Here is a 23752-nt window from a genome sequence, read left to right as displayed (position 1 = left end):
AACCCTAATATCTAGACAATGAATGCCATAGGGTTTATAAAGCTCATAGTGCAGGCTGAAAAAGCATCATACACATCACTACTAGAGGAAGCAAGAAGCCTATCAATGGATACTAGTCCAGATGGCTCTGTGCTGCCTCCAGTTTCAGAGGCAGTAAGATGATCTACACCAGTTGCTGGGGAACATGGGCATCAGGGTGCTGTTGCAACCATGTCCTCCTTGTGAGTTCCTGGCCAACAGCTGCTTGGCCACTGTATAAACAGAGTTCTGGGTTAGATGGACCCTTGATCTGATCCAGCAGGGCTCTTCTTAGGTTCATGTGAATGGCAGGAACTGTGAACGGGAAACCAGAGGAGAGGAGATCACTGGAAAGAACCATAGAAGTCATCCCAAAGCTGTGTGCTGCTGGAATGGTTAGGAGTAAGAATTGGCGAAAAGGCTCTCTAAAAGACAGAGTTGCCCAGAAACGGAAAGCAAAGAGGAATCCAGGAAAATCACTGTTCAACCATCAGAAATAATGTAGATTTCAGAATCCTTGCTATAGCACTTTCCTCTTATTTTAAATCTGGACCTCAAAAGTGGGAACTGCAAGTTTTGCTTTTGTTCCAATTCAAATTTTAATTTAAAAATAAAATAAAAATTGATGAAGGAGCAAGAAATCTTTCAAGTTACATTTTTCTTGGAAATAGAAAAAAATCAACCTCACAAATGGTAAAGCTTTAAAGAGGCTGATGGGCATCTCTTTAGAAGTACAAGAAAGTGTGTTTATTACATCGTTACAACAGATAAGACAGCTTCTGCAAGCACTGCAGTCTCTCCACTGCATTGGGTTTGTATATTCAGACCTCTGTGCTGGCAAACCTGCTTTATGGAGTTTATAAAGGAAAATGTCTGCCATAGGTTGGATTTCCCAGCATGATCTTAAACCTCCAGGATTGTGGGGTGGGGAGCAGTGTAGACAATTTTTTTTAAAAAAAACACACCAAACTGGTAAATGGAAACTGTGAAGTGGTTAGTCCTGTAGACACTCTGCTCAAGAAACAAAAGAGGCACAGAAATTGACATTTGTTTTAAATGAAAGGACTCCCCCCCCCCCACTCCCCCCGCAGCCTAGTCCATAGGAATGGCTGGCAGCACCTTTATTTTTGTGTGAGTGTTTCACACTCTGAGGTGTACTGTGTATTTTTCTCCTTCCAGTCTATCTGAATTTTCTCCATGGGTGTCTTTTTCTTTTTTCGCAAACAGCAGGGACTTGACCCTCCAGTCATGGAAGGCCTGTTCTCCGTTGTAGGGGGTTAGGCAGCTGGGCATCACTTCCGCATGTGCAGCGTGTCCTGGAATTTGGTGCTGGTATACCGTAGGTGGAAACCCTTCTTGTTGATGCTGTCATCTGAGTGGAATCTTACCATCACCGAGTCGCCAGCGGAATAGACCTCTTCTGGAGGCTAGCCAAGAGAAAGAGCATGTAAGATCAATTTGGGGGTGGGGGAATATGATTCCTTCCAAACCTAAGACACAAGATCCTACCTTCTTTAGCATAGGCATGGTTGTGACTCATCTGTGCCCCCAAATCCAAAATGTGTACCAAAGAAGCTCGGAATTAGGCAAGCCACCCGTGACAGTAAATTTGCATCCGAAGCCAAAGGGATTGATGGTAGTAGCGTCCACATACAGCAGTGTACCCAGGAGAAAGGGGAAGGGCTCCTGGTTCCTCCCCCCCTACCTGCCTTTGCTTTTGTCCTGAACCTCCCCACTTAAAGTGAACTGGAGGGAGTATTGCAAATAAATTAGTCCTTTAAATACTGCTGGCATTTCCATTTTGCCATTCCAGCTACATTCAGGTGTTGCCTTATACATTCTCCCAAAATGATTTGTATTAAAGGTATGTGGAACAAGTATGGTGTAGCAGTGAAAGAGTTCAAACCTCCACTCAGGGCGACCCTGGGTCAGTCACCATCTCTCACCTTAATTGATTTCACAGGGTTATTGTGAGGGATGGAGGAGAATCATGTATTCTACCCTAAGGTTCTTGGAGGAAGGGCAGAATAAAAATGTAAAATAATAAAGAAGTATGTATGTTTCTAAGAGGAAAGATAAACCCTGTTGTTGCTACATTATTTGATGTCTTTAAGTGAACTGTCCATGAGACAATACCATGATGCAGCACAGTATTCAGGCTATTGATATATAGACCTTTTGAGCAATCCAGGGAAACCTAGGTGTTTAGATCACATTGAAAATCATGAGAATTAAAAGCTTAATTATGTCACCAGTTGTTATTACTGATGATGGTGATTTTATTATTTCTTAGAAGCCTTTCTTAAAAGAGACTCAAGATCACTTACAACAAAATTAAAACATACAAAATTTAAAACAACTAAAACATCAGACAACCATAAGTAATTCAACAGATGCATTAAACAGCTCATCATATGCCATCAAATGCCTGGGAATAGAAGTCTTAACGTTTTGAGATGACAATGTTGCTGTTCCAATGGGACTTAAAGCACACTTAACTTTCTCTGGATTTTGCCTGCATAACACCTAGCTAGGCTGCAATGATATTCATAGGTTTCTGCTTTTTTTCCAGTGGAGGCTGGTGGCTCTGATGTCAGTGGGGCTGTAAATCTGCTCTGGGTTTCAGGCCTAATCTACACCAAGCAGGATATTGCACAATGAAAGCGGTATGAAAGTGGTATATAAGAGGCAGGAGCCACACCAAGCAGGATATAGCACCATGAAAGCGGTATATGGTCTGTGTCAATGGGCCTCAACAGTTATCAGTGCATTTCAATACCACCATAAAGCAGTCGTGTGGCTCCTGCCTTTAACATACTGCTTTCATAGTGCAATATCCTGCTTGGTGTAGATTAGGCCTCAGTCAAAAGTCTGAAGGCGCTATCCCAAGAGCAGAGCACTTTGGACAACTGACATCAGAGCCACTAGGCTCCACTGTTTTTTTTCTTCTTCTCAGATTGCATCCTAGTGTTTTTTCAGAATCGAGAGATTTGGGCAAGGGCTGGGATGGGGAATGAGGCACAGGTGGGATGGCAGTACAGTCAGAAAAGAAAGAAGACCAACTCCCCCATCCACCCCCAAATTACTAGGTGCTACTTGCTTCTGCATTTCAGTAGAAAATGTTCATGTGTTTGTAAACTCTATTCTGCAGTGGCAACTAGAAATGTCGCCAGGTTCCCTCCCTTTCCCCACCTGTTTATACGAAAACCAAGTTTCTAAACACTCTACTGTGTTCATGCAAACACACAGAATATGAACACGCTACAGTATTACAGGCGGACTCCAGGCCAAATTCTATAGCTGCATTTGCCGAAGTTCTGGAGAGCACGCCCCAGTCACCGCGGTCAATTTCACCACGGCCCAATAGATCACCAAGGACCAGGGGAAACGATGCCTTCTGCACCGATCGCTTCGGAAAGACCCGGTTTATGCTATTGTCGGTGTGTTTCCTGCAGTGATTGCAGAACGATGGGGAGTGGCTTACCCCAGAGCCACAATAGCGTCCAAAGCGTGGGGCCGTCCCATCGTAGCCATCGAACAGCTCCATGTAGTCGTAGCCACAGTCGGCCTCCTCCTCAATCTCGAAGGTCTGGAAGATGAGTTCCACCCCATAGCCTTCCTCAGCCACAATCACCCATTCACATTCTGAGGCCTCCGGGTAGTTGTTATCTCCAAATTGGGCATGCGAATAGAGATCCTTGGTTTTCACTTCCGCTAGCATCAGGCCTCCGCATTCTGGAAATGAGACACAATGGGATCTTTGGTCTTTCCAAAAGGAAGGCAGCCCGCTCAGAACCAAGCTTGTCTTTTTGTGCGGTGGGTGAAGCAGCACAGGTGAGCCAATTGCTAGCAAGCAGTACTGGAATCCTTTACCCCCTTCTAAAGAGCTAGATTTCGCTATAGCCATCCCTTGGTTGGACTTGCAGAGAAGAAAAACAACAACAGGGAGCATAGGAAGCCCTGCCTTACGCTCACTAGGTCAGGCTATTTGACCATCAAAGCAGTTACAATGTGCTGATTCTACTTTTGGTTTCATCACAAAATTGAGATCTGAGCCCTACATGAGAAACGTTTCCTTTGCTGCCTTTCTGCTGCATAATCTCTAGGCGTCACTGTGATCTATTGGAATGGCACAAATACACAAGTGAAAAAAGCATTTTCTTTCACTTTCAGAAATAATACCACATTTGCCCTGCTCTAAAAATACTAGCTGAAAGTGCTCTTTAAAAATTGAAGTGAAACAGCAGGGTCATCACATCATTTAAAGACCCCATGGACAACCATGAGTAGGGAATGACGAGCGTGCAATAATACCTTGTGTAGAAAAGGTATTAGTGTCTGCTCTGACTGGCAGCAGTTCTCAAAGTTCTTAGGCAGAAGTTTTCCCCATCTCTTTCTACCTGATCCCTTTAACTGACGATGCCAAGGATGACCCATAAAGCCCTATATGGTTCAGGTGCAGGTTATCTGAAAGAACGTATTCTCCCTTATGAGCCTGCCCGTGCTTTGAGATCTTCTGGAGAAGCCCTTCTTTCAGTCCCACCTTCTTCACAGGCACGCTTGGTGGGAACATGGGAGAGGGCCTTCTAGGTGGCTGCTCCAGTGCTTTGGAACTCTCTTCCCGGGGAAGCTAGGCTGGCTTCCTCCTTGATGGGCTTTCGGAAGCAGGCTAAAACTTTTTTGTTCCAGCAGGCCTTTGGAGAATAGTCTGCCCCTCCATCTTTGTTAATGTCTTATAATTTTGTTGTGTATTTTAAATGTTTATGGTTTTGTTCCCCCCCCCCCACATGTATATTTTAAACTTTGTAAGGCTGCCTTGAGGCCCAGCATTGGGCAAAAGGTGGGATACAAATAAATATAATAATAATAATAATAATAATAATAATAATAATAATAATAATACACACGCTGTGAAATAAATGTGTTTAGCCACCGCCTCTGACATTACTAAGGGAAAGTGGGTGAATATTAAACCTTTAATGTATATCCATTTTACACTGTAAATGTGTGAAGGAGCACAGAGAAGCTGGGGGAAAGGTGAAGGATGTCAGTCCTTTTTTATTATTGAGTTTTAACATACAGTACAACAACACAATCAAACCACAATCAAACAAGTAATGCAACTGATCATACCAAGATTTTTACGGCCTATTCTGTGTAGAGAAACCTCATTTCTACATGCTGTCAAATGTTACCTAGTACTCTTTCCAAATATATTTGGGGTTGAAATTCCCTTCTATGTCATGCAAGAAATTTATGTCAACTGGAATAAAAGTCATTTTCCGATCTCAATTTTTTAGTCAAATTTCCCATTAAGATGAATTCCCAAAGGGTTTTTTTTTTGTCTAGACATCTACCAAAGATTCATGGGTGGATTTCCAGACTGATGCTCTCTCCATTCTAGCCTCAATCCCACTCAGATGATAAGAGTTCTTTACATAACAGATGTTTGATTTCTCCTTCAAAGGAGACGCAGGACCAGCTCGGAGCCCTGTGTATGTCTTGGCCTGTGATTACTTTTGCCATTTAGAATTGTTCTATTGTTTTGGAGACAATCTTAATGCACCGATTGCATGAGCTATGGTGATAGTAACACCTGATGCATCAGCTTCTTTTATAAAGTCTGCTACTCTGGTTTATGGCTGCCAAGGAAGAGCAATGAACCAAAGTGGAATGTTACCTGATGTGTAGGTTGCCTCAAAGCCTTTTTTTTGGACAGAGTTATCAGAGAAGAACCTGAGGAACATCCTGTTGCTGGAAGAGATAACAGGGTCTGGCTCCTTAGACCCACAGAATCGGCCCAGGACAGGAGCTTTGGCATCTTTTCCATTGTAAACTTCCAGGTGGTCGTAAGTGCATTCTTGGTGGCTTTCAATATCCAGCTCCCTGACAGTCTGAAAAAGAAAATGTGTTTACAAGGATGGTAGGAGATGTTACACATTATGTTTATCAGCAAATTATTTTACTGATGAGCCACTGAAATGAAATGTCTGGCTGGTTCCACGGCCAGAGCTATTGTGTCCTAACTACTTACCGTCTTGTAACTTAAGTTTTCAATTGGAAAGCCAGATCGTATCCCCACAAGGGCAGATTTGGCCCTAAGGACACCAGCTGCTAAATCCCAACGAGCTTCAAAAGTTCACTTAGAAACAGCAAAACATAGGTGCATTTGGGAAGGTACACTCCGTTTTCCACCAAGGAGCATGTTTTGAGCCAAGTCACATGGAGGTCTTATTGATAGCTGCGGTTTTGTAGTTGTTCCTACACTGTTCAAGGAACATAAAGGCCTGGTTTGCACATAAAGACAACCCTGAGTATGGGTGGTTGAATCATGGGTTGTTGATGAACTGAGGGTTGTTGCGAGGTGCAAACCCTGCACTATGGTTTAACTATACGTTGTTTTCCATGCACAACCCAGGAAGAGAACCCATAGCTTGTTGTTGGGTTGTGAACTCTGTGTGATTCCTCATCTCACATGTAATGACATCCCATGATTCAACAACAACCCACAATTCAATGGCAATCCATTTAGACAGGTTGCTTACCTGTAACTCTAGTTCTTCAAGTGGTCATCTGTGCAGTCACACATATGGGCTCTGCGCCTGCGCAGGGCCAGCTTCGGAAACTTCTCTAGCTGAAGTCTTTTAGGCAGGAACCCCTCCCCCACCGTCCACTGAGCATGCTCAGGGGTTCCCGCCTAATCCCCTCAGTTCTTGAAACCACCTAAACAGTCTCACTGAGGTGAACCACCAGGTGATCAAAAAATGACACCATAGTGGGGACGGTGGGAGGGTTGTGTGACTGCACAGATGACCACTCGAAGAACTACAGTTACAGGCAAGCAACCTGTCTTTCTTCTTCATGGTCTCTGTGCATCACACATATGGGTGAATAACAAGCTAACTACCCGGAAGTGGGTGGTGTCAGGTGATGGATGAAAATTCAACGGATTGCCGATAAGACGGCACGCCCAAAAGCACAGTCTCTACGCGCTCTGATGTCCAGATGGTAGTGACTGGCAAAAGTCTAATCCTCCTCCGATGGAACATCCAGTCCCATGTCTGATGTAGGCAATGTTTGCAATGCTTCCGATGGTACCGAAGCGGTTGGTACTGCGGTTTGCGTTGGTTGCGGAGCGCGCCTCGGTACAGATGGTAGAGGCGGCGGTGGCATGGCCAAGACATCCTCTGGGAGGGATGGAGGGAAGATCGCTTTGGAGGGTGGTTGGCGGAAACGCGGGTACGGCTCGTGTTGCCGTTCCTACGGATACTGATAATAGTAATCTTGGTGCCTTCTGTGTCTCCAATCCTCGTAATAATACGGAGGATACTAGGGAGGTTGCCAATCAACGTAATAGTCCCACATTCTTGGAGGGGACAGATGTCGCTCGTCATAGGTCATATATTGAGGACCTGAATGAGCTAAAGCCGGTGAACGACCCCGGTCGTATCTTTAAGGAGGCATATGTCAGTATCGATAGCCTTCGGTATCGACTGGCGGTTGCTGGTGAGGCGTGTGTTGGTATCGATAGCCTTTGGTATCGACCGGCGTTAGCTGGGGCACTTGTCGGTAACGACGTCCGTCGGTATTGATGGGCTGTGGTTCCTCTCGGTACCGAGGGGAACTGGGACCCCGATCAGGTACGGTATTATCCAGGGAGGAACCTCTAATTTCACCTTCTGAAATCGATGCTCTTACGCTGGGATCGTCTGTCGGTACCGTGATGATCTGCAGCGGAGAAAGTATCGGTGAGCCGATACCGTGCCCTGCCTGGGGCAGAGAATTTGATACCGGTGGTGCGGATGGTGTCGCCCATCTCGGTATCGAAAATGGTCTCGGTAGCGATAGCCTCGGTATCGGGCTTATCGGTTCCGGAGGAGACCTTTGCAATGAAAGGCTCGACATCAGGCTCCTGTGCCCTGTCGGATGCCTCGGTACCGAAGTGCTTGGTACCGGGCTCCTCGGTACCAACAAAGTCGGTTTCAACAGTTTTTTTCTTCCCATTTTTCGTCTTAAGTTTGCTCTTTTCTTTCTGGGGTTGTCAGCCCCAGAATGCTCTCTCACTCTCTTAGAAATCTTTGCCGCCTTTGTTGATGCGGCTGAGAGGAGGAAGGGGGAACCGATAAGGCTTCACTCCGCGCAGGAGGAGGTTAGGGCATAGACTCCATTATAATAGGAGATTTGGAGCGTCGAGATCCTCTCGGTACCTCCACTGCCTCCAACGCCTTTTTTCAGAACAACGCCCAAAGGCGGTCTGATCGGTTTTTTCTCGCTTGCCTCGAGAATTTTAGACAAAACACACAAGATTCCACAATGTGTGTCCCCCAAGCAAAGCAAACAAAGGGAATGTCCGTCGGTTAGCGTGATCTTCAGCCCGCAAATGGGGCACTTCTTGAAGAGGCCTTGATGTTGCCATAAGCCACAAGGCTAACTAACAACAAACGAATTCTTTTTTTAAAATATATATATATATATATATATATATATAATATAACTAAATAGAAAAGATTAGAAAACTGGAGAGAAAAGACAAGAAGGAAAATAGAATATTTTCAGCTGAGGTAAAGTATACCACACATGAGAAGTCTCCACAAGCTGTTGACCCTACAGGCGGTTGAAGAGAACTGAGGGGATTAGGCGGGAACCCCTGAGCATGCTCAGTGGACGGTGGGGGAGGGGTTCCCACCTAAATGACTTTCAGCTAGAGAAGTTTCCGAAGCTGGCCCTGCGCAGGCGCAGAGTCCATATGTGTGATGCACAGAGACCACGAAGAAGAATCAACCCATAGTCTGGGTTGTCGTTATTTGTGAACCAGGTCTGTCCCTTATAGTAGGGAACGCTGCATGGTTTCTATCAAGTTTGCAACTCTTGGGTGTCACTGTCATACTTAAACCATATGGGACAGAAGCTTTATGTATCATCAAAGTCGTGCTTGAGAACAAGAGATAGTGGCAACCATGCTGTTCAGGTAATGCGTAAATTGGGACTTGGCCTCTTCTATTAGTTATGTTTTTATTCTTTTATGGTCAGCAAACAGCTCTCCATCCCCCCATACAAATTCTGGCATAAAAGTCCATCAGGGGTGTGGGTGAGATTGGAGAACTCTTAGTCTAAATACAGTTTGGAACTCTTGTTAATCTGATACATACACTTATTTTTTTTCTAATCATCTTCTCTTTGGCATATTACCAGTTTGACACGGTGTCCTGGCGTAGTTGTGATTGCCCAGGTGCATTCCTTCTTGCTCGGGTATTTATCAGGCCAATTTGGGCTGGTGATGGTTGCGTTGATGAATGTCATCTTGTGATCACAGCCAGCTGTAAGAAGTAAGGCTTAGTAAAACAGAAGCCTTCTTTTTCTAAACCCATCCTACCTCTCTTTACTGTATCCATCAAACATAAGATCACCACAGAGCTGTCAGCAAGATACATAGGAAGCTGTTTTCCTTGGTTCAGAATATGGTAAAGCCGTGGTTAATATGTAACTGTTACTTGGAGGGATTCAAACTGCCATTTTAAAATAGTGCATCCCCCCCACCACTGTTAAAAATAAAGCCATGGAAATGGTCACAAAACACAGAAGAGGCCCTGGAGGTTGATGATGTCATGTAAAGGACCTGAAAACTTCCGAGAGTAACCAATCACGGTCGCAGGATAAAAGCTCAGTGTAGAGAAGCCCCCAAGTCCAGCCCTTCAGTTGTTTTCAGATGAAATTAGTTACACAGGTTTTTTTAGTATGAGAGACTACTGTAGCTCTTCAGGGGGAAATGGAGAATAGGATGCATACAATCACTTTACCAGGATTTGGGGATTAGTACACTCCATTAGAGACTTTTTCAAAAAACAAACTCACCCCACAGATTTCCATACCATATAGACACACCTACTTTTAAGGAAAATTGGAGGCTGCCTTGTAACACTAGTCCACCTAGATTGGTTTTGTCTACTCCGATGGACAGGGTTTCTCCAGGGTTTTAGGTATTATTACCTGTACTTTTTAAGCGAAGATACCCAAGATCAAACCTGGGAGCCTCTGCATACTAAGCATGCAGGTGTATACTTGGTATATACCATATAGGTGGAGGATGTTTATCTTGCATTGCTTAAACTGAACAGTTTTCAATGCTCATAGAGCTGTACAAAATTATGCATGGTGTGGAGAATGTGGATAAGGAGACATCTTTCTCCTTCTCCCATAATACTAGAACCCAATGGGGTTATCCCATGAAGCTGAGTGGTGGGAGAGTCATGACAGATTAGACAAATTCTTGGAGGAAAAGACTATCCATGGCTAGTAGTCCTGATGGCTACATGCTACCTCCAGTATTAGAGGCAGTGAGCCTATGCACACCAGTTGCTGGGGAACATGAGTGAGAGGGTGCTGTTGCACCGTCTCCTGCTCGTGGGTCCCTGGTGGACAGCTGGTAGGCCATTGGGTGAACAGAATGCTGGACTAGATGGGCCCTTGGTCTGATCCAACATAGATGGTCTTACGTTCTTATGTGAATTTTTCAGGAAAGGGTTACAGCATTGGTATTTGGAGATCCCCATGGGATATGGGGAGTTTTTATAACCAAGAAAGCCAGAGGACCCACCTTCTTTGCAGTCATGCATGTTGTCATGCAGCACAAAGCCACTCCGGCACTGGCACTCGTAGCTGCCGAAAGTGTTCAGGCACTCGTGTTGGCATCCACCGTTATCCTTCGTACATTCGTCTTTGTCTAGGAAAGAAGCGTCATTTGCTTAGCAGGCTGCCCCCTACTGAACAACTTGGTTAGCATTGCAAGCGACAAAGGGACGTCTGGATTGGCTGAGTAATTTGGAGACTGGGAAGTTTCTCCCCGTGTTAAGTGGGCCCATGGCATGATTTCTGCAAGATGAAGGCCTTCTTAAAATCAGTGTCTTACCACATGCGTTGAGTCCCCTTCTGCACTCGGGAGAATAAACTTTGGGCCGGTTTATGCAATCAGCAGAATCAAATGGTAAATAGCTTTTCCTGAACTGTAACAGATGGTGGAGGTTTAAATGCTCCCCCTCCCTTTACAAATTCCCTGCACATAGTAAAGTAGCATGTCAAGGGGGAGGAAGAGCCTAGCCTTGTCCCTGACATGTTGTTTCCCCACTTGATTCAGCTGATAATATAAACTAGCCTTTTTGTACCACTGCTTGCCTCTCCCTTGGGTTATATTACGAAGGCAAAGGCTATGCTTAGGTCGGGGGCCATTCCACTCCTGCACCTTCTAAATCTGTTCTCAGAACACCTTACGTCTCCATGCAAAAGACAGCTACCAAAGCAACGCGCTACTGTCATCTCACTCTCGGCAGCATCCAAATTCAGAAGCCCATCTCGGGATCTGTCTCTCATTAGCATAAAACAGGATTCAACGACATGGATAGCAAGAGTGATGGTGCAAGAGGAAAGTCAAGCTGTGCCCGTCATTCTAGCCGATGCTACCTCTACATACAGCTAAAGGCCACACAGCACATACAGAATGGGCATAACCATTACCTGCTTACTGAACAGATGAATGAGGAGAAAACAGACACATGGACAACAAGGAGATGCAGGAAAGAGACCAGGACATGGTTGTCCCTCTTTACTTAACAGAAAATGTCACAGACACAATAAAAATGCAAAACAAAGTCAGCTGGTCAATGACAAACCAGGGGAATCTAAAACAATAGGGAATTCAAAATAGAAAACACCAGCAATCAGTTCAGTCAAGTAAGGACTTTGGGAGATCTGTTAGGGTGGGTGAGTGGGTAAGATGAACAGGGCTGTTCTCTTGATGGCAAAAGCTCCAAGCTTAGGATAGAACAAAGGAGAGGAGATTCTCCTTGTCCTGGGGGATAGGAGGAAGACGGGTGGACTGGTTCCTTTAGAGGTGCTGTGGAGTTCCTGAGAAACAAAGACAATGGTAGCCAAGTTCAGTGTGGGGTTTGTGTGCGCTTCTTCAGGCGGAACTTCAAGCCCGGGGGACGCATTTTTGGTAGCTGTTTCTTTCCTGAAATGAGAGAGGGAAAGAGACGGAGAAAAAACAACAAGAGAAAATGAGTTCATGTTGTCATGCAAGGACAAGGGGGGTGGGGGTGGGGAAGAGAAATATAAAGTTATTTTTAAATAATTAGATGGAGAGGCATGCAGTGAGAGAGGCCATACTCTTACAGTACATATCAGAAACAGCCATATTAAAAAGAAGCTAAGATATAGAAAGAACACAGTTATAGGAGAGAGATTGCATGAAGAAGTCGCATTAAACTCTAGAAGCCAGAGGGGAACTTAGCATCTGATCCAAGAGAAACCACAATTCTAACACTTCCAGTCAAGTTTCAGCTGATGGCTGGTCAATCAAGACAACCTGGTATGGATCCAATTAACTGTTTAGGGCAGAGACAGGGGTTGGGAGACCTGGGAAGGATGTTACTCAACTCCCCAAGAGACCTTCTTAGAAGATGAATAGGACCTTGCCCCTGTCAGACTGACAGAAGTCCCAGAATGCACCTGTGCATTGAGCAGCTCACGGAACTGTCAACACCCAAGACTGAGCCTAACAACGTGAAGGGAACTGGGACTTCAAAAGCTTTGGACCAAATCCAGGAGGCTCAGGCAGAAGCAGCCCAGGGGAGGGAGTGCTCACCTGGAGGCCCCTTCCAACTTATAAGTGCAGTTGCAATGGGATTCCGAAATGGCAGGACCAAAGAAGGACCTGAGGATGGGGCAGGAAGGTCCAACGTCTGCACTAATATTTAAGCAGCTGTTCTGTCTTTGCCAGTTCAGCAGCCCAGCGGCTGGGAGTCCTGGTGAAACTGTAGCCCCAGACTTACAGCTAAGGACACACCTCTTGGGAGCCAGCTCACTCACCTACCTAACGTCTGGGCAAAGGCCTTGGACCCTGCTCTTTAAAAGCACCTGCACCTTTGTTTTGCCTGGAACATACACAGTGAGCTTCCCACTCTGCTCTTTTTGGGTGGGTGTCCAATCGGAATAAGAGCCCTGCTGGATCAGACCAAGGTCCATCTAGTCCATCACTCTGTCTACACAGTGGCAACCAGCTGTCGACCAGCAATCCACAAGCAGGACATGACGCAAAAGCACCCTCCTGCCCATGTTCCCCAGCAACTAGTGTATACAGGCGTACTGCCTCTGATAGTGGAAGTTGCACCTAGCCATTGATAGCCTTCTCTTACAAGAATTTATCCAACCCCCTTTTAAATCCATCCAAATTGGTGGCCATTGTCACATCTTCTGGTAGTGAAGATGGGGGATACTTGGCTCAGCAATACTACAAACGAGAAGGATCTTGGAATTGTTGTAGATTGCAAGCTGAATATGAGCCAACAGTGCGATATGGCTGCAAGAAAGGCAAATGCTATTTTGGGCTGCATTAATAGAAGTATAGAAGTATAGCTTCCAAATCACGTGAGGTACTGGTTCCTCTCTATTCGGCCCTGGTTAGGCCTCATCTAGAGTATTGCGTCCAGTTCTGGGCTCCACAATTCAAGAAGGACGCAGACAAGCTGGAGCATGTTCAGAGGAGGGCAACCAGGATGATCAGGGGTCTGGAAACAAAGCCCTATGAAGAGAGACTGAAAGAACTGGGCATGTTTAGCCTGGAAAAGAGAAGATTGAGGGGAGACATGATAGCACTCTTCAAATACTTAAAAGGTTGTCACACAGAGGAGGTCCAGGATCTCTTCTCGATCCTCCCAGAGTGCAGGACACAGAATAACGGGCTCAAGTTAAAGGAAGCCAGATTCTAGCTGGACATCAGGAAAAACTTCCTGACTGTTAGAGCAGTGCAACAATGGAATCAGTTACCTAGGGAGGTTGTGGGCTCTCCCACACTAGAGGCCTTCAAGAGGCAGCTGGACAAGCATCTGTCGGGGATGCTTTAGAGTGGATTCCTGCATTGAGCAGGGGGTTGGACTCGATGGTCTTGTAGGCCCTTTCCAACTCTGCTATTCTATGATTCTATGAATTCCATAGTTTAACTATGTGCTGCATGAAGAAGTACTTTTATCTGTCCTGAATTTCTCACCAATCAGCTTCATGGCAGGATCCCGGGTTTTAGTATTATGGGAGAGGGAGAAAAATGTCCCTTTCCCATAATACTAAAATATGCATTCTGGTGTGAGCTGTATATTATTAATGGGTGTATTGGCTGGCAGGGAACCTTCCCAGCAAGAAGATCCGATGTTCCTCTTTAAGGAGGAAGTCACTTTTTCATAAGCAGACCTGGAAGTGTCAACTTCCACCCAGGAGGAATCTCAAACTGCACCAGGAAAACAGCATATGTGCTAATTACTCCCTAATGGCCCAATGGCTCTCTTACCTAGGGTGACCATATGAAAAGGAGGACAGGACTCCTGTATCTTTAACAGTTGCATAGAAAAGGGAATTTCAGCAGGTGTCATTTGTATATATGGAGAACCTGGTGAAATCCCCTCTTCACATCAGTTAAAGTTGCAGGAGCTATACTAAAAACGAGAAGGATCTTGGAATTGTTGTAGATCACAAACTGAATATGAGCCAACAGTGCGACATGGCTGCAAAAAAGGCAAATGCTATTTTGGGCTGCATTAGTAGAAGTATAGCTTCCAAATCTCGTGAGGTACTGGTTCCTCTCTATTCAGCCCTGGTTAGGCCTCATCTAGATTATTGCGTCCAGTTCTGGGCTCCACAATTCAAGAAGGACGCAGACAAGCTGGAGCGTGTTCAGAAGAGGGCAACCAGGATGATCAGGGGTCTGGAAACAAAGCCCTATGAAGAGAGACTGAAAGAACTGGGCATGTTTAGCCTGGAGAAGAGAAGACTGAGGGGAGACATGATAGAACTCTTCAAATACGTACTTAAAAGGTTGTCACACAGAGGAGGGCCAGGATCTCTTCTCGATCCTCCCAGAGTGCAGGACATGGAATAACAGGCTCAAGTTACAGGAAGACAGATTCCGGCTGGACATCAGGAAAAACTTCCTGACTGTTAGAGCAGTATGACAATGGAACCAGTTACCTAGGGAGGTTGTGGGTTCTCCCACACTAGAGGCATTCATGATTTAGGGTGGATTCCTGCATTGAGCAGGGGGTTGGACTCGATGGCCTTATGGGCCCCTCTACTATTCTATGATTCTACTAGAGTGACCAGATTTAAAAGAGGGCAGGGCACCTGCAGCTTTAACTGTTGTGATGAAGAGGGAATTTCACCAGGTTCTCCATATATACAAATGACACCTGCTGAAATTCCCTTTTCTATGCAACTGTTAAAGATACAGGAGCCCGGTCCTCCTTTTCATAGGGTCACCCTATCTTACCTGAACTACCATCCCTTCAGCACAGAATATATTGGAATTCTTTAACTCGCTGTATCCCAGAAGGACTAATGGATACTTTGATCATGAAATGGCACTGATATGCAGCTACTACCCCTGACACAGAACCTCAGCTACACCCCTAGTGCAAGATCGGTCACACACAGAGACACACATGACATGCAGATCCCAAACCACTGAAGCACACAAATGTACTCCTGAGGCTGGGGCAGATCTGACTCACAGACTCGCTTGATATGCAGCTACTTATGGGCAAACAACGATATAAGTAGCCACGTACAATGCTAACCTGTAATGATCACTGATACCAAGCAGGTGTGCTGAGATACCTGCTGACAAATACCACAGTTTTACGGCTGCTTAACAACGCTTCCAGGAAGGCAGAGGCGCATAAAGAGGGATCTTACCTGAGTAACTGAATTTGTGGGACAGCGGGTTTACCAGATCTCCTGATGAACCATCAGAGAAGCGCCTGCAGCACTTTCAGTTGGTCATGTACGTCCTTGGTTGGCAGAAGCAGTATAGAATTGCTTGCTTACCATCTCCCATCTGATTCTCAACACTAGCCAGGTCTTTCTCAAGTGAATCCAACATCGTTTCATCGCCCAGCAGCTGCCTCAGTTTTATTGTGGTTCCTGACACAACCCGATGTGATGAGGTGATTTCCCCACAAACGTGTCTTTGCTAGGATAAAAGGGAAGCTATCGAACGTTCGCTGGATCTTCTGCCCTCCTGCGTGGCTTTAACAACGCCCAGCTCCTAGGAAGGTCCAGGGGAACTTTAAAAGTACGTCTAGGAGCTGCTTTTCTGCTAGTGTGGGTTATTGGGCTACATTGTTAGTAAATGTAATGGACAATGAGAGTGGGATGACAAATGCCTCTGGGCAGGGAATCCGGTGGTGGGTTCATCCCGTTGTAGGAGGACTGCAGATGTGGGGCCTGCGTGAGAAGAGACAAAAGGGAAGAAACTGGTTTATAGCTTCATAAGCCTGGTGTTTTCAATCTTTGCAGTCACAAGATGATGATGATTTATCTAATTCAGGCCTTCTCAGGGTGGTTAATAGTACTGATAAATATAATGCAAAAATACGTGTGTGCGCATGTGTGTACACACCCACCCACTCACCCCTAAAAGATTACAGCTGAAACAGCAATGGTTTTTTTTTTTGCTGCTCCTGCTGCTGACATTTATTTATTTTATTTTAAAGATCCACCTTTTTATCCCAACCTGCAAGTTGAGCCTGTGATTAATTTAATATTTTATATAATATCAATATCACTTTATTACGATCCATAGATCCATCAAGGACAAAACTCAGTTCTTGCTTAAGCAGGTCTGTAATGTGAATGTAGAAATGTCCATTGGCCAGAATGCTCAGCTCAGTGCAAATGTCCTATAGAATAGTAGAGTTGGAAGGGGCCTATAAAGCCATCGAGTCCAACCCCCTGCTCAATAGGAATCCACCTTAAAGCATGCCTGACAGATGGCTGTTCAGCTGCCTCTTAAAGGCGTCTAGTGTGGGACAGCCCATGACCTCTCAAGGCAACTGGTTCCAATGTCGTACTGCTCTAACAGTCAGGATGTTTTTCCTGATGTCCAGCCTGAATCTGGCTTCCTGTAACTTGAGCCCATTATTCTGTGTCCTGCACTCTAGGAGGATCGAGAAGAGATCCTGGCCCTCGTCTGTGTGACAACCTTGCAAGTACTTGAAGAGTGTGATCATCTCTCCCCTCCTACCCACTTTCTCTTCTTCCTGAACAATAATCAACTCCCTCACACAATTTAAGTCCCATGCATGGAAAATCTCTCCTCCTATTCCATCTTTTTTCTCCCTTTTTTAAAAAAAAAGGGGGGGGGAAGAATAGGTCTGAATGTAACCCAGATGTGTTTTATGAATGACCTAGCTGAAAGCCAAGGTTGTAAGCAACAAGGCACCTCTGCCGGTTCTCATGGAGACAGGGCTCCAGGTGCACATAGCAGAAAAGGAACCTATAATTCATTAGCTGCCAAGACCTGCAGTCATGGTTGTTTTCATGCCACGTGTGACGGCATGGTGCAGACCATTGTTGCAAAGTTCAAACATGACGCTTAGCAGTAAGAGATAGGTACTGCTACAAACTAGATGGATTATTATGTATTTTATCGTATTATGTATTTTATTCTTTGTTGTTGTTCCCCGCCTCGATCAAAATGGAGAGGTGGGCAAGAAATAAATGTATTATTATTATTATTATTATTATTATTATTATTATTTCAGATTTAAGAATATGCAAGCTTTTGAGTTACAAAGAGCTCCTCATCAAGCAGTAAAAAGTTGATCTAGCTGGAATCTGGCTTCCTTTAACTTGAGCCCGTTATTCTGTGTCCTGCACTCTGGGAGGATCGAGAAGAGATCCTGGCCCTCCTCTGTGTGACAACCTTTTAAGTGTTTGAAGAGTGCTATCATGTCTCCCCTCAATCTTCTCTTCTCCAGGCTAAACATGCCTAGTTCTTTCAGTCTCTCTTCATAGGGCTTTGTTTCCAGACCCCTGATCATCCTGGTTGCAAGTCAAGTTTGTACAAGTCTTGCACTCCTGATCCAGTGGCATAATGCTGAATCCAGACATCTCTCTCCTTCACCCACTTTCTGCTCTGCAGGAAGAGGAATTATAGAATGCTTGGTGGAACTGGAGGAGGGAAATCCATACACATATGCCTTAAAGGACACTGCGCAGCACAGATCTGATAGTCCAAGATTTTTATTGAACAAGGTCACTGCTGAATTCCCAGATATATCTACTGAAAAGGGTGTGTGCATTTCCTTTTCGGACTTGGAGAGAAAAGTTATATTTAGATAGGAAACTGCACTGCAACAGTGCTGAGCTTAGATAAGGGGGAACGCAAGTTCAAATGCCCTTCATGACCTATGAATGTTGAATATTGCTATTTCACAGCATAGTCTACCTCCCAGAGTTTACTGTGAAGCTAAAACACTACTCCAAGCTCTTTGGTGGGAGACAAAAGTAAGAAATGAATAACAACCAATTGATAATGACCTACCAATGGTGAGCTGACAGCATTGTGACAAGCCCACAATCTAATCAGAGAAAATATCTGCATTTGTAACCACGGTTGCTCTTTTTCTAGCTATGATTTCTGCTTTAGAATTCAGTGCTACTCAGAAGCTTGCATACTTCCTTACCAACAATTTGATTCAATAAGAAACATCCCCCACATCTCTTTTGTCTGTCATTTGCAAGGCTTATTAGGGACAAGTCAGGATACAAATTTAGAGGCTGTCCTGGTCTTGAAGCATCTTCAGACCTGCACCATCAAATAAGGCCTCTGCTCAGGTGAGTCCCCCTGAACTAGAACAAAGAGGAGAACAAGGTACTCACCTGGCTGCCTCTGTGGTCTTGTTGGCTGAGTTATACTCTGGGACGCTTCCTGGCCTCTTGATTGCTGAGTGGTTCCTGGGTACCTTACATGCCTTGCTTATACTTAAAAAAATAAATCAAACATTCCATACTCCAATCCCGACCCCCAGGACTTCTGGTCTAGCTGAAAAATTCAGCCAGCCAGCCACCAGCCCAAGAATACCATCTACTAGTGATGTGGAAACTGCACGATTATTAGAAGACGGGTTCTCCTGATGTCATATGGGAAGATTGTCGGATACTTTACGAAGGGAGGGTGCACAAACCTTCCGAGGGAATGATTCAAAGATTTCATGGGCTTTCCTCTAGTATTTATAGAGGGTGATATGAAACAACCATTTTACTACACATCTCCACCTGACGCATGGTAAAGTCCTTTTTAACATTTGGAAGGATGATACAGGTAAGCTATAAGGTTATACGCATTCCGTGGTAAGTTGCCACTTTGTAAATGTTTGTGTGTCCAGCAGAATCAACAAAGAACCAGGGGCATGTATCTGCTGAAATCCCTTCAACGTAACACATGACTTAAAGCAGGCTCATGAATCTGATTGATCTCTATTCTATAGGTGCACGGTCTTGAAAAGGGATGCTTCCCAGAACCCAGGCCTTAGCAGCAAATAACCCAGCAGCTATGCCCCGGAATAATGAGAGACCTCCCCATAAATAAGGAACGAAATGTCTTAATAAGCTTTTGAGAGTTTCAGAGGCTTGTATTCTTCTGCCATCTACTTTTGCGACATCGCTGGGATTTTTGCCAATTTAGCCAGGCTGGGACTTGCTTGCTTTTGAAACGGTTAGATAAAAGTTGCCCAAGACCAATGATTCTTTCGTTGCACTGATGTGGAGGTAATATAATAAAACACGGAACGTAAGACGACATAAGCAGGTAATGGTTTCCCAACATCCTCTGCCTTCTCTGATGCCCCAGCAAGGACAACAGTTGGCTGTCTAACACATTAGAGAACGATATTTCACTCTTAACATCTGTCAGGGGGAAAGTGTCCCTGGCTTACAAGCTGCGCACAACACACTGATCATTCCTGCAAGGAGGCAAACAATCTTCAGGGTGGACTGAAACCCATGCCTAGTCAATCCAGAAAAAAATGGGGGGTTTCCCCTTCACCTAGCCTACATCAGCGGGCGTCATGGCAAGTGGAGAGAGGGAGAAGGTGTCATCAAGCAGAGCAAAAGGCCATGTTGCCTTTAGATGGTCAGAAGAGGGAGGGAGGGGAGGGGTGGGGTGGGGTGGGGTGCACAGTCTCTTAGAGTGGAAGTTGGTAAAGGGATACATGGGTAGGTTAAGCAGAGTAAGATGTGCAGGGCACAGGCAGCAGCAGCAGCACCAGCAGCAGCAGCAGCAGCGTGCTTGCAGAATTCAAGCCCCTGGGGAGTGTTACACAAATTAAAAAGAACAATGCTAGAGGGTGTAGTGCCTTAAGAAGGGAAGTCTGGCTTGACGTGAAAATGGAAAGCTTTGAGGGCACTCAGGGAATAAGAAGAGCACGTCTGGCCCTGAACCTTCATTTAGGCCAGGTTTTCTAATGTTGGGAATGTGACCCCTGGGGATTAGGGGAGCACAAGTTGGGGAAGGGCCCAGGCTAGAAGTGTAGGAACGTGACAATGTAGGAGGCCCACGTACATAGGAAACAGAACATTGGTCTATCTAGCCCTGTATTGTCAACACTGACTGGCAGCCACTCTCCAGGGTTTCAGGCAGGATTCTTCCCTTGCCCTACCTGGAGACGCCGGGGTTTGAACCTGGGGCCTTCAGCATGCAAAGCTTGCGCTCTGCTAATGAGCCATGGTCTTTCTCTGACTCGCCCAGCACTTGCCCTTCCAGCTAGTACTTGCTGGCTTTCTGGGCTGTGCAGTGCAGGGGAAGCCAAGAGGGTTTCCAGGTAGGAGTCATGCTAGAAGACCACAAGGGGCCTGTTCCAAAGCACATTTAAAAAAAGGCAGCTGTGTTTGTCCAGGAGAAAATAACACCTGAAATCCAGAGTTAAGCAATGCCTTTATGAGGACCTACTAAAATGCTACAAAATTCTGCAAGCTTTTGAGTTCTTTAGAACTCTTAATCAGGCTAGATGGTACAAAAAGCAGGGTATGGGGGAAGAAACAACCAAGTCCCAAACTTCGTTATGGCCTGGACCAGAACTCATGTATTTCACCCAAGGCAAGAGGCAGGTCAGAGTTAGACAGACTTTAAGTTATCAGAAATGGAGATCAGTGCTTTCTTTGCTAGGTATAATCTGAAACAAGCCACAGTCTAGCACTGACTAAAGGTGCATTTTTGTACTAAAAAAAGCCCTACAATCCCCAGCATTCCCCAGCTAAGGAGGTGTAGGACTTTTTTTCCTGTCTAAACATGCATAGGTTTGTGCCCTAATTCATTCAGACTGCAAACTCCCATTTTAAAGCTCGGTCTATCTAAATGGCAGGCTTCACAGCTCCAACACCTGGCCAGATTTTTGGACTTTGTGGCTTCTTTCCCCACCTAATGCTTTTCGTACTCTGTAGCCTGATGAAGAGTTCTGGAGAGCTCAAATTTTGGTTGGTTCTAACAAAGCTACTGCCCAACTGTGCCACAAGATGCCTGAAGCTCTCCAGAGCAAACTATGGCAAAACTGTGATTTAGAACAAGTATCAGCAGAAGGAAGTTCTCCAGGTGTGTTGGACTTCAACTACCAGAAGCCCTTGCAAGCATGGCCAATGGTCAGGAATGCTGAGAGCGGAAGCCCAAAATATTTGGAGATCTACTCCTAATTTAGATAGACTTGACCTTGGATGTCACTGAAGCTGAGGGCTAGCTCTTCTGTTACTTCCCCCTACTTGCATATTTAAGAACTGTGTAAAAATGCAAAGAGAAAGGTACCATCTTTTGTAATGTTAGGGTGGTCAGCTGCAGGCTAACATATGGAACTGACCATGTATATTGGAGTGGCTCAGCCAACTACCTGGGTTAGGCTACAATCCTACAAATCAGGTAAATTGATATTATTCCCCCATATTGCAGATGGGGGCAGGGGGAATAGGAATGAGGCTAAGGGAGAGTCACTTATTTATTTATTGCATTTCTATACTACCCAATAGCCAAAGCCTAAGCCACTTAGTGAGTTCACGGTAGAGGCCAAATTCAAACCAGCGACCTCCTGATTCACAACCCAGCCTCTTCGCCACTAAGCTATACCAGCTCACAGAAGCAGAAATATGGGACTTAACGACCACCATGGACTATGTGCTCAGGATGCGTGTGCAAGGACACTTTCTCGAAGCATTGTTAGTATCGGTGGGTTCACCCCTGCCAGAAATGTTTATGTCACCCCACCTTCCCCAACCTGATGGTCCCCAGGTGTTTTGGACTGCAATTCCACCATTCCTAACCGGTACTGCCACTGGCTAGGAATAATGGGAGCTGCATTCTAACACATCTGGAGGGCACCAGGTTGGGGAAGACGGAGGTCATCCGAGCTGCACTGTAAAGAGCAGCAGAAACTGTAGTACATGCAGGACATGGGAGGCATCACTCACTTCATAACTGATAGCACTCACATAATACATGTGATAGTCACCAGCAGAATCCTAATAGGCGTATTCTGACTGCCACTGTACTGGTTATTCTAACTCGCCCTAATTTATTCCTTTGGAAATATGCACACAAACAGGGAAGAGAAGCACCAACTACCACTGGGGTAGTATTTGGCTATGCACACACAAAGCTGGAGGAAAAAAGGAGCATGACGGTTAAGCCAGATTTCCCATCTTACTTCAAGCACTGTATATGCAGAAAATCTGATTTTTTTTTTTATATATATATATATATATATATATATATATATATATATAGCTTTTGTGATCCAGTAAGCATTTGGAACAGACCCTCAGCTGGTGTAAAATGAAGCAAATCTGCCAGAGCTAGGGATTGAGAGTTGGATTGCACAACCTCGTTCCTATTGGTGCTCGGCTTCCTCCAGGGGGCATGCTAACAGAACAGAAGCCCAAAGTTCTCCTTCAAAGAACACAGTGCCTCCTATTGGGAGGGATCAGGGACTGCACCCTCTGAACACAATTAAGGGCATGAAAGGAGATTAGTTGCTGGAGTGAGGGGAAGTGGGAGAGAGAGAGAGAGAAAGAGAGAGAGAAAGAGAGAGATCCATGCCTTTGATGGGCCAAGCAGCTCTACCTGAGAAGAAATGAGCTTTGAAGCCCTTCCTGGAGATGGTGTTGTCAGACTTGAACTCGATGCGCATGTTGTTGTACTGGGAGGTGATCACGTCGGGCTTTTGGGCCCCACAAAACTTGCCGTGTAGCTTGGCCTCGGTGGTGAGGCCGCTGCGCACTTCTACGAAGTCGTACTTGCACACCTGCTGGGAAGGCAGGCGGACACAGATCATTTGCGACATTTCAGGGAAGGGGGGGGCAGGAAGATGGACAGGAGTGGCGAGAACAGAAAAAGTCAGGTCTGCACTGGATAGGAGGACCGGGCTCCTGTATCTTTAACAGTTGCATAGAAAAGGGAATTTCAGCAGGTGCCGTTAGTATATATGGAGAACCTGGTGAAATTCCCTCTTCATCACAACAGTTAAAGCTGCAGGAGCTATACTAGAGTGACCATTTTAAAAGAGGGCAGGGCACCTGCAGCTTTAACTGGTGTGATGAAGAGGGAATGTCACCAGGTTCTCCATATATACAAATGACACCTGCAGAATTTCCCTTTTCAATACAACTGTTAAAGATACAGGAGCCCGGTCCTCCTTTTCATATGGTCTCCCTAGCACTGGATGCAGTTCCTCCATGCAACCCACATCTTGCTACACGCTCTAAGGAGAGCTGAGAACCTCAAGTCCAGGATCCCAATCCGTATGTCCACGCCCTCTTCTCCTGACCCCGGGCCTTTTCTCCAACCACCACCGATCATTTGGTGGTTTCTCACTTTTGTTCAAATAAAAATACTGCTCCCCATTTTAAAACGTTGAAATGCCCCCCGAAAGGC

General features: G+C 45.4%; 1 protein-coding gene across 3 annotated transcripts in view; it reads right to left on the bottom strand.

Moving 5' to 3' along the window:
* Positions 1-1224: 1224 nt before the first annotated feature.
* BMP1 (bone morphogenetic protein 1) overlaps positions 1225-23752 on the bottom strand; it is a 169120-nt gene continuing 146592 nt past the window's right edge. Inside the window, exons 16-21 of one of the 3 annotated variants that reach the window (XM_063139360.1) lie at positions 22943-23123; positions 10613-10738; positions 9208-9335; positions 5699-5912; positions 3503-3753; positions 1225-1445 (exon numbers count right to left, since the gene is read on the bottom strand). In XM_063139360.1, the coding sequence (XP_062995430.1) occupies positions 1311-1445; positions 3503-3753; positions 5699-5912; positions 9208-9335; positions 10613-10738; positions 22943-23123 (1035 nt within the window). In that variant the 3' untranslated portion in view covers positions 1225-1310. Of the gene's footprint in view, positions 1446-3502; positions 3754-5698; positions 5913-9167; positions 9336-10612; positions 10739-11580; positions 12023-22942; positions 23124-23752 lie in introns of those variants that run through there. The other 2 variants (XM_063139361.1, XM_063139362.1) reach the window with 2 other exon arrangements.

This window comes from Elgaria multicarinata, chromosome 12 (assembly GCF_023053635.1).
Source record: "Elgaria multicarinata webbii isolate HBS135686 ecotype San Diego chromosome 12, rElgMul1.1.pri, whole genome shotgun sequence".
In the NCBI taxonomy this organism is placed as follows: domain Eukaryota; kingdom Metazoa; phylum Chordata; class Lepidosauria; order Squamata; family Anguidae; genus Elgaria; species Elgaria multicarinata.
Note: the sequence above shows the minus strand (reverse complement) of the source record. Positions and strands in the feature narration are given on the sequence as shown.